Here is a 17,669-nt window from a genome sequence, read left to right on the forward strand (position 1 = left end):
TCCACCCTGGAGGCTTCCTGCCTCTATTCCTGATGAAACATCGATTTTCCTGCTCCTTGGGTGCTGCCTGACCTGCTGTGCTTTTCCAGCACCACTCTGATCTAACCTCCTGTGACTTCATGACCTGGCATATCCCCACCTTTTGTGACTACCAAGTCAGGTAGTAGATGAACACTCTTCGAATAATGAGTCCAGGGCGGCAATATCATGAGCAACACCATGCAGATGTACAAGTGATATTAACTTTCTGGATCAAAATACTGGCAATAGCTTGTTAACAGCACTGTGGTGCACCTGCACTGTGTTAGGCAGCAAGTTTACGAAGGTTACTTGCCAAAATCTTAAGGTCATTTTAAGGTGGGCAATAAGTGTTGGCCTATCCAGTGTTACCACATCACTTGAGTGAATAAAGTTAGTTACGAAAATCTGTTTTTGTATGAATTTTCTCTTGATGGCAGCTACATCATTTGCTAGCCGGTCCATCATTTGTAGGTCAAATTGCAGCTGAAAACTGCTACTTGCATTGTGAAATATTGTATATTGGTTGCCTCTCCCATATTTCTAAACTATGGGATCTGGAAGAAGATGCCTATGTGCAAATGAATTCAGGAGTGGCTGCCTGTTTACTTCAGTGGTCTGCACAGTTGGCTTTGGACATTCGGTGCACTGAGTGGACAGTTCTAGACTTGAATTAAACTGTACCAAAATTAAGTTGCTAGCTTTAGTGATTTACCAAATGGATGAATTTAATATGCAATACTCAACATGTTATACTGTCTATTTGACTACTTTTAGAGCTTCAGTACCTCTTTAGTACATATGTAAAACATGAATTCACTTTCTTTACTAGTTTTCACAATGAAAAATTAAATTTTGGTGTAAGATGTTTTGTGTGTGTATGTATATAGTTTAAAAATTTTTGTCTCATTTACAGCACTTTTTAGTCAAATATCCTTTGCTTAAATGCTTCATGTATTACGAGTTGCAGACAATGTGGTCTAACCTTTCTCATTGGTTCAGTGGTGGAGGTCCCTTTTGGATGAGATGTTGAAGGATGCTCATCTGACACCTCAGTGGTACTATGAGACTATTAATCCTGATTATTAATCTCTAATATGTATTAGTCATCCCAACCCAATCTAGTCCCACCTGCCAGCGCACGGCCCATATCCCTCCAAACCCTTCCTATTCATATACCCATCCAAATGCCTCTTAAATTCAGCATTTTGTCATTAGAAATCTTCGTTTGTATAATTACATATGACTTTTCAACTTTCCTAATCTTAGTAATTTGTATTGGTATTTTGCAAGTTTAGTCCTCTCTTTGACTTCAAGAGCATGGTTCTGGAAAAGTACAGCCGGTCAGGCAGCACCCAAGAAAGCAGGAGAATTGACATTTTGGGCGTAAGTCCTTCACCAGGATATGCCCGCTTTTGCCTGAAACGTCGATTCTGATGCTAGGTAAAAACAAGGACTGCAGATGCTGGAAACCAGAGTCTAGATTAGAGTGGTGCTGGAAAAGCACAGCAGGTCAGGCAGCATCCAAGGAGCAGGAAAATCAACGTTTTGGGCAAAAGCCCTTCATCAGGAATAGAGGCAGGGTGCTTGCAGAGTGGAGAGATAAATGAGGGTAGTGGGGAGAAAGTACCTTAGAGTACAATAGGTGAATGGGGGTGGGGATGGAGGTGATAGGTCAGAGAGGGTAATGGGGGAAGGTAGCAAAGGGTACCTTCTCTGCTGCCTGGACTGCTGTGCTTTCCCACCATCACAGTTTTGACTCTGATCTCCAGCATCTGCAGTCCTCACTTTCTCCCAGTCATCTTTTTTTCTTTCCCAGTTCGCATGTTTTTCAGTTTTTATACTTTTGATTTCCTTTTTTCTGTTTAGACTGACAAGAGACATTCTTGTTTACTTAGGCTGCAGAGTATTCCCACTCTGACAAACTCTTCTTTTTTTTCCAGAGCTCTTTATTTCAGATATCTAGTGCTCCATGATAGTGGTACAGTATTTAAGTTTTTGTTTCCATTTTTGAGGTAGTTCAACTGCAGAAATGTGACCGTTCTGTTAGAATTTACAAATGTAATCTGTTCAATAATTTTTTCTTGATTTATGGACTTAAAGCGGTATTAAGGTTGTTGGAGTGATGCATTGCAAATAAATTGAAAGCATGTGGACCAGTTTATTAATCCTGTAGTAGAATTCTGCTCACCTGTGCAGTGATGGTATTGTTACAAAATCATCTGTATTTATACTCCCAATTGGGATTTTAAAATAAAAACATGTTGTTTTTAATTGAATGTTTGTTTGCAGTTATTAATAGAACTGGTATGGTGTGATAGTAAAACTGCAAAGAGCTTATTGTTTATATATGGGCTATCTGGTTGCTGGACATGTGTTGGGCCGAAGGGTCTGTTTGTGTTGTACATCTCTATAGATTGTATTGATATGTTGAACTTGAGAATTAACAACTCTTACTTGTCCCCTGAATTTCAATGTTGACTGGAGTGCTTCTGTTGACTTGTCAAGGATCAGGCAAGAATTCTGGCAATGTCCAGTATGCTTTTTTTTTGGCATTTAATTTCATGGTGCAATGGACTTATTGCCTCATTTTCAGTAATTCCTATGATCAAGTGGCATTCTAACTATTTTAGCCTTAGCCTTGCAGTTGTATCCTTCAGCAAGGTAATGTGCACCAGCAGGCAAAAGCAAACGTTGTAGATGCTGGTTATCTGAAACAAAACAATTTTGAAGAAGCTCAGCAAGTCTATCAGCATCTGTGGAGAGGCAAACAGAATTCATGCTTCAAGTGTATCATGACTGTGTCTTTCAGAATTTCTTTTCAGCATTTTGTTTAGATTAGATTCCTTATAGTGTAGAAACAGGCCATTTGGTCCAACAAGTCTACACTGACCCTCCAAAGAGGGAAGTTGATCTGAGTGGGTTACTGTGACTGATGCACCTAATACTATGAGCAATTTAGCACAGTCAATTCACCTGACCTGTGCATCTTTGGATTGTGGGAGGAAACCCACGCAAGACACTGGGAGAAAGTGCAAACTCCACACAGTTGTCCGAGGCTGGAATTGAATCCAAGTCCTGGTGCTGTGAGGCAACAATGCTAACCACTGAGCCACCATGCCGCCCCTGGAAAAAGCCATATTGAACTTGAAACATTTAACTCTGTTTCACATCTGCACTGTTGCTGCCAGACCTCCTGAGTTTCTCCAGTTTTTGTTACTGATCATGGGCAATATAACTGAAAGAATGGAAGAGAAAATTGGCCTAAAATAAAGACATTTAAGAACTAGAAGTTGTGCAATGCTGCTTTCATGTTTTATTATCAAACTATGTGATAGAGGTGTTGAATGCTTGAGGCCCATATTCCATCCTAATAATTACAAAAGTTGCTGTTTAAAATCTAACTTTGGAGACATTGTGTACTTCAAACCTTACTAAGTTTGTCAAAATAATTTTATCACTTTTTGTTTACCTATGTTTACCATAGTCTTGAGCTTTGCTAGTACTGTTAAATTTGTATAAGAAATTTGCCAGAACTTCAGACACTAGAAAATTGGCAGAATGGGAAGTGAACAGCCTGTGAAGTGCAAGAGGAAAATAAAACCATTTCTGTTCTTGATAAATTTTAGAAATTAATTTGATAATGTAAGACTTCAATATTTCAGTGACGACAGCCAGTTTGAAATAGTGTCAGTATTGAATTTATCTAAAAAAAAATTAATGCACTGCATCTTGATACTTTTTTTATTACACATCTTTTTCGCCTTGGTTTTCATGCTTTAGGGTAATTCATTGGAAAAAGAAAATTTTAATTTGACTTGCAGGCCACGTGTTAGCTACAGCTTATCGAAGTCTGGTTGAAATAGTTTCACAAGTTCAATAACTAATGAAATTCCATTATATACTCTGCATTTTAAAACTTTTCTGTTTTCCCCTCTACTTTTCCTTTTTAAGAACTTTTATGATTCAGCAAGGGAATAAATGTAGCAGGGACCTAGTTACATATTTAAATCAACTTGTTCAGATGTTAATTGCCCACCTCTGGAACAGGTGAGACTTGAACCCAGGCCTCCTAGCTCTGATGTAATGGTAGTGCCCATACAAGAGCTCTGATCGATTTTTATAGAAGAGTGCAAATCATGGATATTTACAGCTACATAAATACATTGTTTTTAGCTGAAAGCTTAAAGTATCTAGATAGTTTTACATAGGCACTAACAGTTATCACATATTTGTTTGAAGTGAATACATTTTTAGTTACTCTGATCATTTTAGATAGAAGTTTATAAAATCATGAGTGGCATGGATAGGATAAATACAGTCTTTTCCCAGGGGTGGGTGAGTCCAAAACTAGAAGGCATAGGTTTAGGGGGAAGATATAAAAGAGACCCGAGGAGCTACCTTTTCATGCAGAGGGTAGTATGTGTATGGAATGAGCTGCCGGAGGAAGTGGTGGAGGTTGGTACAATTGTGCCATTTAAAAGACATCAGGAGGGATATGGGCCAGGTACTGTCATGTGGGACTAGATTAGGTTGGAATATCTGGTCGGCATGGGCAAGTTGAATTGATAGGTCTGTTTCCATGCTGTACGTCTCTTTGACATCAATAATATGTATTATCACCCAAAGCAGTTGATCGATCTCTTGATTAATCTTTCCTGTGTATGCATCTAATTTGCCTAATGTTGTTACATTTGAATGTTGATTTTCTGAAAATTGCAAAGCCAGCACTGAGGGTTTCTCATGCTCAATTTGTAAGGTGTATTTTATTAAGACTATTTTGTAGTTTTAAAAGTTGAATTTCCCTCCTAGTTTAGTTTAAATGTTAAATTATGGAATAGTATATCTTTGGACATTTTCAGGACAGAATCTTCAAATAAACCTTTTTAAACTTTGAAATGTGTATTCAATTTGTGGGTACCTAAATTGACCAATTCACATTTTATTTGGATTTTACTACTACTTGTCACAATGTTAATTTGTTTCTGCAGCATTTCCATTTTGGCTCCTGTATTATCTTCATGAAAATAGTAATTTTTCTTTACTCCCTGTTTCCTTTTCCTGGTTCAAGCTATGCATGCTTATTTGTCCTCAGATTGTACAGCACAACCTTTTGAATTAACTTGTTGGTAGACCCATCAAATGATATGCCAACCCTAATAATTTTTCAATACAGCTTCAGTTTTCCAATTTCAATATTTTGAATTGCAACCCAGTTGCAAAGCAAAATACTTCATAGTAATTATATAGTTAAAGTTATGATGCAGCACTATCTGTAATTAAAGCTGAGTAACTGTTTTAAATAGATTTTATGATTTCTGTTTATTCCTCAATACCAAACCACAAGACTGCATTTTCAATTGCAGTTTGACAAGATAAGTCTGTTCTTGGTACTGTTACTTTACAGTGGCATAACGTAAAATGAAGTGTCGGCCATTCATGGGGCTGTCATGGATACATATAAAGTTTGGCAGTAGTCTAATTGGTGAGAATTGACACAAACCTTTAGCTGACACAGACCATCTCCCGTCATATGTTCATGAATATGGTCAAAGTTTATTTTATTATGTATCCTTGTGATTTTTTTTTTAGAGCATTTATCTTCCCATCAAACTTGTTTTAGTTGAATATATTGGAGTAAGTGTCAGTTATGAAAGTCATAGTGCAGTTGGAAACATTTTAGACTAAATAGGAACATTTTAAATGCAGATTTCCAATCAAGTCGCAGACTTTTGTTTTAGAAGAGTTAGCTGTGCTCTTCTAGTTTTGGTCTCCTTGGGTTCCTAGTTTTAATTGCTCTATTATCAGTGTCCCCACCATCTGTTGCCAGGCCCAGCCAGGCCCAACAGCCGTACTTCCATTCTGATGCTGCTTATCTACTCATTTGCTTCCTGTTGAGTCACATCTTTAAAACCTACCCTTTCTCCCAATTGTCTGGTCATTTAACTCCTTGCGTGGCTCAGTTTTATTTTGTTTCATAATGTTTCTGTTAAACACCTTGCAATGTTTCATTATTAATTTTTGGCAAGATTTGTAATTCAGGTTGATAAGTTATCTTGCTGAGCTTGAAGGTTTGTTTCAGATGTTTTGTCACCATACTAGGTAACATCAGAGAGAGTCTCTGAAGTGCTGGTGGTATGACCCGCCTCTCGATAGGTCTTGGTTGCTTAAGGTGGGTGGTGTCATTTCCAGTTCTGTTTTTTTTTCCAAGCACATTGGCTTAGATCCTATGTGTTTATTGATGGAACTCTGGTTAGAATGCCATGCCTCTAAGAATTCTTGTACGTGTCCTTGTTTCGCCTGACCTAGGATGTGTTGTGCCAGTCAAAAAGGCGTCCTTCTTTTGTCTGTATGTATGGAAACTAGTGAGAGTGGATCGTGACTTTTGATGGTTAGTTGGTGTTCATGTATCCTGATGACAAGTTTCCGATGTAGTGTTTTTCTTTTTACGATTCTTGAATGGTATCGTGTAAATAGTTTTGCTGGTGGTATCTATTGGATCCTTTAGGTTCATTTAGTCACTTTGTGTGTTGGTAGGCTTGTGGGCTATCATGATGCCAAGGGGTCTAAGTAGACTGGAAGTCATTTCTGATATGTCTTTGATGTAAGATAATGTGGCTATGGCTTTTGGTTGCGTTGTCTGCTTGTTTAGGTTTGTTTGAGGAATTGGCAGATTTGTTTATTGGGTACCGGTTTTATTTTTGAAAACTTTGTATAGATATTTTAGTTCTTGGGTGCTGCAGTGTGATGTAGCTCCTTTAAATGTCTTGATGCAGCTCAGTTTGTGGGTGGTGAGATGATGGCTTCTGAAGTTAAGTATTTGGTCCATGTGTTTTTCCGAAGCTGTCGGTTAACTATAAGTTCACTTGTCCCGTCTAGGAATGGAAGTCTGTTGTCGTTCATCACCTCTTGTGAATTTTATGCCTGTCAAGATATATTGTTGATGGTCTTGTATGTCTCTTGTAATTTGTTCCGTTTTGTGATGACATCACAATGACAACAGACTCCCGTTCCTTGCATCAAAGACATCAGAAATGACTTCCAGACTACTCAGACCCCTTGGCATCATGGCAGCCCACAAACCTACCAACACACTGAAAGAATGACAGCTGAACCTAAAGGATCCAATAGATGATAACACCAGCAGAACAAACATCATTTACAAAATGCCATGCAAGAGCTGTGTTTTTAAGAAAAAGTACATTGAGCAAACTACCAGGAAACTTGCCACCAGGATACATGAACACCAACTAACCACCAAAAGACAACTCACTACATGTACACAAAGAAGGACAACACACCCATCCGAGGACAGGCAAAACAAAGACACGCACGAGAATTCTTAGAGACATGGCATTCTAACCAGAGCTCCACCAATAAACACATTGGCTTAGACCCTATCTACCTTCTCTTGGGGGAAAGAAAACGGAAATGACATCACCCACCTAAAGAAACAAAGACCTAGAAATAGAGAGAAGAGTCATACCACCAGTAATTCAACAGAGACTCACTGATGTTATCTAATAAAGTGACAAAACATCTGAAAACAATCTTTTGAGCTCTGTGCTAACTTATTTCATTATTTTAAGTGCTATATAAATATTATGATCTAATGTATTGAGCGTAGAGTAACTTTTACATACTTTGTGTGCATTTCTTGTAAACTGGATTAGTATCCTTGTCATCCATTCCTACTTCACCTATAGTCTGCATTTGGCCTTGAATCTTCAGGAGATGGATTAGTGTTTATAAAATTTTTTTCATGAATAGAATTTATTCTTGAGGTGCCTATTTTTGTTTTTATAACTTTTTTAAAAAAAAATTTGTTCTGGCAATATTGCATTCACCTAGCAGGTGAAATTGAATTTATTGTCCTGTATGCCAAGGCACGTGAAAAGTTTTGTCTGGCGAGCAATACAGGCAGATCACATGGTTAAATTGCATAGCTAAGTAAATAATAGGTAAACAGTGGCAAAAACACAGGTACAGACACATGCTAAGAATTTGAGTCTACTTAGTATTCTAACAACAGTAGAGTGGAAACTGTTTCGAACTGGCTGGTGCTTGTGTTCAGTGTTCTGTACCACCTTCCCGATGGTAGTTGTAGAAAAGCATTGCCAGGGTGGGATGGACCTTTGAGAATGCTGGCAGCCTTTCCTTGACAGCGGGCCTGGAAGATGGATTCCATGGATGGGAGGTTGGCCTTTGTGATTGTCCAGGCTGTGTTCACCACTCTCTAACTGTCTCTGATATATCACTATCAAACCAGGTAGTGATATATCCAGACAGAATGCTCTCTGGCATACCTATAAAGGTTGGCAAAGGTATTCACTGTCAACTGCCTGAGGAAGAAGAGACATTGTTGGGCCTTTGTAACCAGTGCGTCCACGTGAAGAGTCCAAGAACGCTTGTGTTGGATGACCATTCCCAGGAGCTTGACACACTCCACTCATTCCACTTCTGTGTTAATGTGTAGGGGAGCATGAGTAACATCCCACCGAACGTCATTAGTGAGTTCCTTGGTTTTGCTGGCATTGAGAGCTAGGTTGTCCTCAGTGCACCATTTTTCCAGGTCTTCCACCTCCCGTCTGTAGTCTTTCGTTGCCATCTGAGATTCAAATCAACTATAGTGGGGTCATCAGTGAACTTGTAAGTGCATTTAGGAAGATGGAAGTTCGTAAGATTTGTGGGCTAGAAGTTTTTGGCATTAGTACTTAGCAAAATATTGACTTGTTGATTTTTAAACCTAGTTGGGAAAGTGGATGTAAGTACTTTTTTGTAGTTTTTTTTTCAAAGTCTGAAGTGTGATATCCCAGTTGACCTATTACTAGATGAGTCAGATCCCAGATTAGAATTCTGGGTTTTTTAGGTTAGGTTTAACATGCGGTTTTTCACTGAAGCACAAACATGCAATGCTGCAGGTTTGGGATTTTAAATTTAAACCAGTTGCGCAAAAGATATAAAGCTAGAATAAACAAAATTATTCATGCTTAAAGATTTTGAAACATGGCTTTGATAACTCTTGTATTTTTACCAACAGTGTTACCTTGCATAAGAAGAGAAGTCCTCTCCTGTGTAGGGTTTGACTTAGTGAAAACAATAAATTCGGGAGATCACTGTGGGTCAGACAGCATCCATAGAGAGCAAGCTAATGTTTTGAATTTGACTTTTCATCAGAGCTCTGATGAATCATAGACTTGAAATGTTAGCTTGCGCTCTCCATGGATGCAGTCTGACCCATGGTGATCTCCAGCATTTGTTTTTCAGTACAGATTCCAGCATCTGCAGTAATTTGTTCCTATGTAGGGTTTGACTTTCTGACTTCAATTCTTGGTCATATTAATCTGGATTTTTCTCACCTTCATGTAAACCCCTTCAGGGTTTTATCCAAACACACTTTCGGTCTGGAATTTAGAGGTTTATAAAATCAAGAGGGGCATGAATAGGGTAAATAGACAAGTATTTTTCCTGGAGTGGGGGAATCCAGAGCTAGAGGGTATAGGTTTAGGATAAGGAGAAAAATATAAAAGGGATCTCGGGAGCAACATTTTCATTCAAAGGATGGTGCAAGCATGGAATGAGCTGCCAGAGGAAGTGGTGGAGGCTGGTACAATTAAACATGTAAAAGACATATGGATGGGTTTATGAATAGGAAGGGTTTAGAGGGATATGGACCAAGTGCTGGCAAATGGAACTAGATTAGGATACCTGGATGGCATGGGCGAATTGGACCAAAACATCTGTTTCCGTGCTATAAATCTCTAGACTCTGTTATGGCAGAGATCATGCGTAGAGCTCAACAGTATTTTATTACAGTAAATCCTGTTTGTGTCTTTGCCATTCACTAATTTACTTCTCCACTCAAAACATTATGCACCATTTTATCTAACGTGGGTCCAGTGATTGCTTATGTGCGTTGATTTTAAGAATAAGTAATGGAAGAAAACTTGAGGAATAACTCTTAAAAATCCTTTTTTAAAAAAAGAAAAACAGAAGATAACTTTGATTCAGTATTTCCTGGCCTGGAAAGTACATGTTTCTGTTGTGGATACCAGGTTACACATGGGCCTGTATCATTGTACTGATTGTTAATGCTGTAAACCTCAAGGTCAGTTTGAGAAATTTGATATTACACTTTTTCTCCAGTAAAACATTTTTTTATTTTTGAGATTTATCTTTGGAGTACTATACTTATCAAATTTCGGATGGTTGCAACTTATCCAAGTGACTCCAATTATAAAAATGTTTGCTGTTTGTCAGGGTTTCCAAGGATGTAACTGTTGCAAATGATGGGTCTACATGATAATTCATATTACTGTGATGTTGATGGATTTTGAGTTTTCTGCATTGGGGTTTATCCACCAGTGAGACAAAATTGATGAAAGTGACCTTTTCCGAAACACAACCCACAAAATCTAAATAGGTGACTACCATGTAAGAAAAATAACTACAAATTTAACCAATTTGTGTAGCATTAAGGCTTGAGTTATGTATTATGGATCACTTACTCATCTGAGCTTGGCTTCATATCTTTTTAACAAGTGTGCTTAAGTCATTCCAGGATAAAGCTGTTTGAATATTAAGTGACTTTTGTCTAATTTGCTAGGCTAGATTATTAATACTGATGAAAGCACAAACTTAATAAATATAATCACCAGAATTGTATAAACTTGGAGGAAATATTGCAATTAAATCAGCAAACATGTTCAGAGGGCCGTTTTTATGGATTAAAGTGGCTGGTAACACTTTTTTTTTATTTAAACTTAATCATGCCATGTATTTCCAGTTAGTAACAAATTGCAATTTTTCTGTAAGCAAAAACTTTTTTTTTTATATAGTGAGAACAGTTAGTGATTTGTGAGCAAGGGACAGGTAGGCTCATTAAAATTATGCTGGGAAAAGAAAGTAAATCAGAACTTGTTGAATCATAACTCTTGAATAATGTAAAGAGCTGGTACAGTTGAATTTATTTTTGTCCCTCAATTGTATTTGGTTTGTTTTTTTGGCAACATTCTATAAAGTTTTGATGAAAGCTTTTACTTAATTATATTTGACAGCAATATGAGAAAGCACTTTTAATCATTGTGATTTCCAGAAACAAACAAACATCAGTGCACGAAAGTGTTCTGCATCACTGTATTGAAATGATGGATTTTGTGTTTTCTCTTTGCAGCGGGGATCTGACGAACTTTCTGGCACCATTCTTAGCAGCTCAAACTCTGCCATGAGCAGTGTGGTTGTTACTGGTAGGTGAGCTAGTCCATTTTTTTTAGAGCAAAAGTTGTTTACTTTAACTCTTGTCTTATTGGATAAGTATGTTAAATGCACGGTACTGAATGATTATCTGCTTCTGTACATGGAAGGATGGTTATTCACAGGTGATTTTATTTTTGGTGCTATTAGAATTACCAACCCCATGCTTTTTTGGTCTGTGCATTGCCAGCACAGTTGACAAATGAGAATAGGAAGAAAAACTGGTATCTAATCAACATAAATTTGAGGAGTGATATTGTATGAGTAATCTTTATTGGAACATTAAAATCCAGGAAGAACATTCACAAGCTAGCTCAGTTGCTGAGATGGGCCATCTTGCATTTTGAGCCCTTAATGATGTTTAACAAAAGTTATGAATTACTGTCCTTTTTGACCTTGGTTCTCCAGAGCATATCTGAGGTTAGCAACACTTGGTGTAGGAAAGGTAAATATCTTCTCCTGTGGCAATCTCCTAGATCTTCAAGTCACATTGAGAATCTTCTGAAATACTCCAGTGCAGTAGGCCTTCACATTTGAGAATTTAATATACTCTGTAAAAAGAACTGGTTTTTATTTATATTTTAGTTCAGTTAAAATCCAGGTAAACCACTGCTATTCAGTAGTGACCGGTTCAGTCTCGACAATTGGTATTTGGGAAAAGAAATAGATTTTGTGTATTAGCTGCAGAGACCAGTTGGATTTAGGATTAAGCCTTTGGAATTTTTTTTTGCTCCTTATTTTTAACCATGAAGTCTTGAGGTAATTCCGATCATTTCTGTATCTATGCTATGCTGGCGTTGTGCATAGGGATGAACAAATTTGTGATGTTTGTGCAATAGAAAAGGATGAATTATTCCAAATTCGTTGTGTGGGCAGTCTGTCTCTAGAATGCTGCAGTGTAGTACCTCACATGATTGCTGCAGCATTCTAGAGACTGACTGCCCACACAATAACTTAAGATTTTATTCATAATAATATCTGCTATTGATTTTGAAGTAATTTTTATAATCTAGCTGACATCTATGTGGAGGCCTACACTTCTCCTTCCCTGATGTCCAAGTGTAATATATAACCCCATGTAATAGTCTCAAGATTGCATTAAATGGACAAAAATGGTTCATGTAATGTGGAATTGACAGGAACAGTGTGCAAGTCCAGGTGTGATTTGGTTGGCCAAGGATGCCTGAATTTCATATTTTTACCCACTACTTAATGGGTGTAGGAAATAAAACAGCATGCAGCAGAACATTGTAAGCTGCAAGGTGACTTTTTAAAAAAAAATGAAAATATACTTACGATTCAACGAACTCTCAACTATCAGGTGTATTCCATTCAGTCAGATTATGGCTGGTTTGTGCCTGAACTGCATTTACTCATAACTTCCCAGCCATTTTGTTGTAACAAACTTTGTGACTGCCTTATTACATTTGGCTTTTCAAAACATTTAATTTCCTGAGTGGGTTTATCTGAGCATGGAAAGCTGCTTCTGATTTATATCTTGATTATTGGAAGGCGCCAACTGTCAGAACAGGATTCTCTGGTTATTAATGGTTACAGCATTGGTCTGTTCTTTAGGTTTGGCTAGTTGCTTTGCAGTGCAAAATAAAGACTATTGTGTGGGAATCTGTCAAGTTGATAGCCTACGTTGGATGATATAATACAAGTTTTTTTAAAAATGGGGCCTCTGTTGTCGTACTACAGAAGTAAAATCCCTACCCCTGAACTGCGAGGCTTGGGTTCAAGTCCCACCTGCTCCAGAGGTCTGTTAATAATATCTCTGAACAGTTCGATTGGAAAAATAGCTTTAAAATACTTGATTGAAACAAACACTACTGCAAAAAAATTTTTGTAATCTAGTTAGATCTAATTTTCTCCTTCCCACATTGCTGAGTCTTTAACTATATCCCAGGGAGGGGATGAGGTATTAGATTATCACTGAATTAGTAATCCAGACCCAGGTTTGAATTCCACCAAAGTAGATAGTGGAATTTGAATTGCAATCAATCTGGAATAAAGATTCTAATGATGAGCACAAAACCATTGTTTGTTCTTTGGTGGCATGGCACAGTGATTAGCACTGCTTTCTCAGTGCTAGGGACCTGGATTTAATTTCAGCCTCCGGCAACTGTCGGTATGGAGTTTGCAGATTCTCTCCCTTTTGTCTGCATGGTTTTCCTCTCGGGTTCATCAGTCAGAGGGACTGGGTGGGTTACTCTTCGGAGGGTCGGTGTGGACTTGTTGGGCCGAAGGGCCTGTTTCCACACTGGGGAATCTAATCTAATAGTGGGTGGCACAGTGGTTAACACTGCTGCCTCACAGCGCCAGAGACCCAGGTTCAATTCCCACCTTGGGCGCATTCTCCCCATGTCTGCGTGGGTTTCCTCCCACAGTCCAAAAATGTGCAGGTTAGGTGAATTGGCCATGCTCAATTGCCTGTAGTGTTTGATGTAGGAGAATTGGTCTGGGTGGGTTGCTCTTCGGAGGGTCGGTGTGGGCTTGTTGGGCCGAAAGGCCTGTTTCCACAATATAAGTAATCTAATCTAATCAAAGGTGTGCAGGTTAAGTAAATTGGACATGCTAATTTGGCTATATATAGTGTTCAGGGATGTATAGGGTATTGGATTGGACATGGGAAATACAGAATTATAGGGATAGGGTAAGAGGGTAGGTCTGGTTGGGATGCTCTTTAGAGATATGGACTCTATGGGCTGGATGTGTCCCTGTCCCTTCCCGTCCCTGTCCCTTCCCGTCCCTGGAATGAAACCTGATGGGTTACCTGACACCAACTTTGCTGGAAACAACTGGAAATTCAATCCTAACATCTGGGATCAAAATTCCACTGTCTGAGTTGTCCCACAGTAGCCAGATATAACTGCTGACATGGAGTTATACCTTAAGAATATTTCCCAGAAAACATCAGCTGGCATCGCAGTTGGGCCTTTGAACTTTATACATTTCATGGGTTCCAGAGTTATCAGGTCAAACATTGTCTTCATTATCACATGCCAGCACCCCCAATGGTGCTCAGTACCATTTGAAGGTGACACCATGTGCAGACTGCTCTCCCTGGGAGCTTCATTGTTCGTCACTGGTTCAGCATTGCCACTGACTGAGCTGATTGAAGCCTAAAGGACGTACCTATTAGATTGCCTGCCATGCCTCCATGTCTACCTGCCTACCCACCCACCCTTGACCTCATCCTCACCAATGCAGATGCATCTGTCCATGAAAGTAAGAGTCACCCATTTACAGCCCTTGGGGAGGTGAAGTCATATCTTCATAATTTGAGGATGACTGCCAGCATACTGTGTGGCACTAGCATCATATTCAATGGGGTAGACTTCAAACAAATCTAACCACTTGACTGCAAGTGTGAGGTACTGTTAGCACTAGAATTGTACTGCAATTCAATCTGTTGGTTTATCCCTCAATCCACCATTACTATCAGACTAAGGGATTGACCCTGTTTCAGTGAAAATTACTGGAAAGCGTGCCAACTGCTGCAAAGTAAGCTGTTACAGAATTAGCTGTGCCTCTTGCTCAGCTGTATTATGCAACAAAAATATTGGCATCTGCTCGGCAATGTGGAAGATTACGTAGGTGTCCTCCTAAAAGCAAGTCAAATTCAACCTGGCCATTGCCACCTACTCTTGATACTTAGTGATGGATGGGTTGATACTTTTTTAGTCTGTGGAGCTTATTGATACAGAAGGCTATTGAGGCTGAGTCACTGAGTGTATTTAAGACCAAGATCGGATCTTGATTAGTAAAGGGATCAAGGTTTACGGAAGGAGATAGGAGAATGGGGTTGAGAAACATCAGCCATGATCATATGGTGGAGCAGACCCACTGGGCCAAATGGCTTAATTCTGCTGCAGTATGTTGTGGTCTAATATTCATCCCACAGAAGTGACAGGTGCTGACCATCCTCAATCAGGGAAAATCTAATGATCCCTCAACATTCAATGGCATTACCATCACTGAACTCCCAAATCAACATTCTGGGGCCTACCTTTTTGACCAGAAACCCAACTAGGTTGGCCATATAAATACTGTGCTGATGAGAGCAGAACAAAAGCTAGAAATCCTGCAGTGAGCAACTCTCCTCCTTATTCTTTTAAAGTATGTCAACCATCCTCAGGACGGGTCAGGAATGTGATGGAATACTCTCCACTTGACTGGATGAGTGGAGTTCAAACAACACTTGAGCTTGTATCATCAAGATAAAGCAGTCTGCTTTGGCAACGCTTCCACAAACATTCACTTTTTCCCCCACCACCGATGCATGGTCGCATTGCTGATATTATTACAAGATGCATTGCAGAAATTCACCAAGGCTACTGAGACAGCACTTTCTAAAACCCACCACTGTTAGTATTTATAAGGATAGGGACCTCCACTATCTGCAAGTTTCCTCCCGGTTAGTTGTCATCCTGACATTGAAATATATTGCTGTCCCTTAGTATCCACCAGCTTTGTGGGCCTACCCAAAGAGGTCCTCTGGGACAATGTTGACTTTCCTTTTTAACTAAGCCGACTGCAGCGGTTTAAGAAATCAATTCATCACCATCTTCAAGGATGATTTGCAATGAAAATTAAAATCACCTGCTTTAAAAAACATGATCTAGACTTCAGTGGGTTCTGAATTGCATCTCCATGTTAAGTACAAATATCACCTGGTCTCGTGTTACTTTGCCTGAAAATTGCACCATTGGTGTTGACTTTCTTTTTGCCAAAAGAGAGAAGAAAACAGAAAAAGACTGTGTTCATCCATTTGAGCTGGATTTGCCTTTTAAGTTACATTATGGCTAATTTGTAGATCAATTTCAAATGTTCACTTTGCTTCTGTCCCCTTCGACACCCCGTCTAACAATTTTTGGTACTCCATTTAAAAATTTCAAAATGCACTTAGGTCAGATATTTTGTAGAAGGATGGAGTTCCATATTTTTGTGTGAAAGATGCTTCCTGAAACTTCTGAATAATCAAGCTCTGATATTAGGATTATGTTCCCTTGTTGGGAGTCTGATCAGAGGGAATAACATTTTTCACAATTGAAGTTGCTACGCAGCTAAAAGCCTTTTCGTGATTCTCCTCTACCCATGAGCAAAATTAATTCTCGTGGTCATCCCAACATCTATACAAAAATCTGATCATCATACACTAAAAACAAATCGGCATACATACCTTTAAAGTGACTGGGAGAAAGTTAACCATGTTGTTGTTGTTTTGAATTAAAATTTACTCTTGTGAAAGTCCAGGTATGCATGGACGCAAGTGACCATGTTAGTGTTGGATATTGATTACCATGGCTTTCTTTTGAAACAAATTTGAACAATAAAGAAGTTAATTTTAAAAAAAAAATATTGTGCCATTTGTTGACCTAGGCCTGCACCAGTTGATTTCCTGATATGTTTTTGCTGCAATCTGTTGTGCTAACTCCTTCCATTTATAATTGTCATTTTTATATAGAATTATACACCACCATGTAGTCTGATCAATATTTTATCATGCGTTCTAGAAAAAGAAATCTTTGATCAGACTACATGGTGGTATATAGTTCCAGTATAAAAATGACAATTATAATGGAAGGAGTCAGCACAACAGATTGTGCAGGCCTCGTCAACAAATGGCACAAACATTTTTTGAGAAAAAACACATCTTTGTTTTTTCTCATCAGTGGTATATAAATGTTAATTAACTAAAATTACTGCTTGGAAGGGTTATCCTCATCCCCCACGCATGGAATTGCGGAAGTATTTTGTTCAGTACTGAGATACCGGTAACTAAATGGGTTTTTTTTGTGTGTATTATCTGATCCAAGTACAAGCAGCTAATTAGCTGCCGTGAAGTAGTCTCATTCCATTTAGTTTACATTTTAGTAGTTTCTACTTACTCATTTCAAAATCACTTTTAGAAAAGCTAAATTAACTTCTTCAGTGGTCATAGATTTTTCACTTTTTTTATTTTAGCAAATTATGAATTTATGTTCTGCAGCTAATGGCAGTGACAGCAAGAAATTTAAAGGTGACGATAAGATGATTGGTGCACCATCTCGTGTCCTCCACATCAGGAAGCTGTCTAGTGAAGTTACGGAAACTGAAGTCATAGCTTTGGGTTTACCATTTGGCAAGGTTACCAACATTTTGATGTTGAAAGGGAAAAACCAGGTATGCACAACCTAGAATATCAAGTGTACTCTTATTTAAAGCAGATGTGAGTGCTGTTAACTGTGTTGAGCTATTTTTAATGTATAGCCACTAGTTGGATGGCGTTAAAATAAATCTTGTGACACGCAACATATTTGGCCCATTAACTTATGTAAAAGTAAAACAAATGTTAAATGGGGGTGGCCTTGATAGAGAACTTGCTGTATGCGTGCTAACGTCACCTAACATCA

The 17,669-nt window shown here is 38.6% G+C and overlaps 1 protein-coding gene across 3 annotated transcripts in view; it reads left to right on the forward strand.

The window, feature by feature from the left end:
• LOC122554209 (polypyrimidine tract-binding protein 2) overlaps positions 1 to 17,669 on the forward strand; it is a 74,669-nt gene that overhangs the window by 4,788 nt on the left and 52,212 nt on the right. For all 3 annotated transcript variants that reach the window (XM_043698864.1, XM_043698865.1, XM_043698866.1), the window contains exons 3-4: positions 11,192 to 11,264; positions 17,267 to 17,439. In XM_043698864.1, coding sequence (XP_043554799.1) covers positions 11,192 to 11,264; positions 17,267 to 17,439 — 246 coding nt within the window. The remainder of the gene's footprint in view (positions 1 to 11,191; positions 11,265 to 17,266; positions 17,440 to 17,669) is intronic.

Source organism: Chiloscyllium plagiosum, chromosome 11, assembly GCF_004010195.1.
Source record: "Chiloscyllium plagiosum isolate BGI_BamShark_2017 chromosome 11, ASM401019v2, whole genome shotgun sequence".
NCBI classification, from domain to species: domain Eukaryota; kingdom Metazoa; phylum Chordata; class Chondrichthyes; order Orectolobiformes; family Hemiscylliidae; genus Chiloscyllium; species Chiloscyllium plagiosum.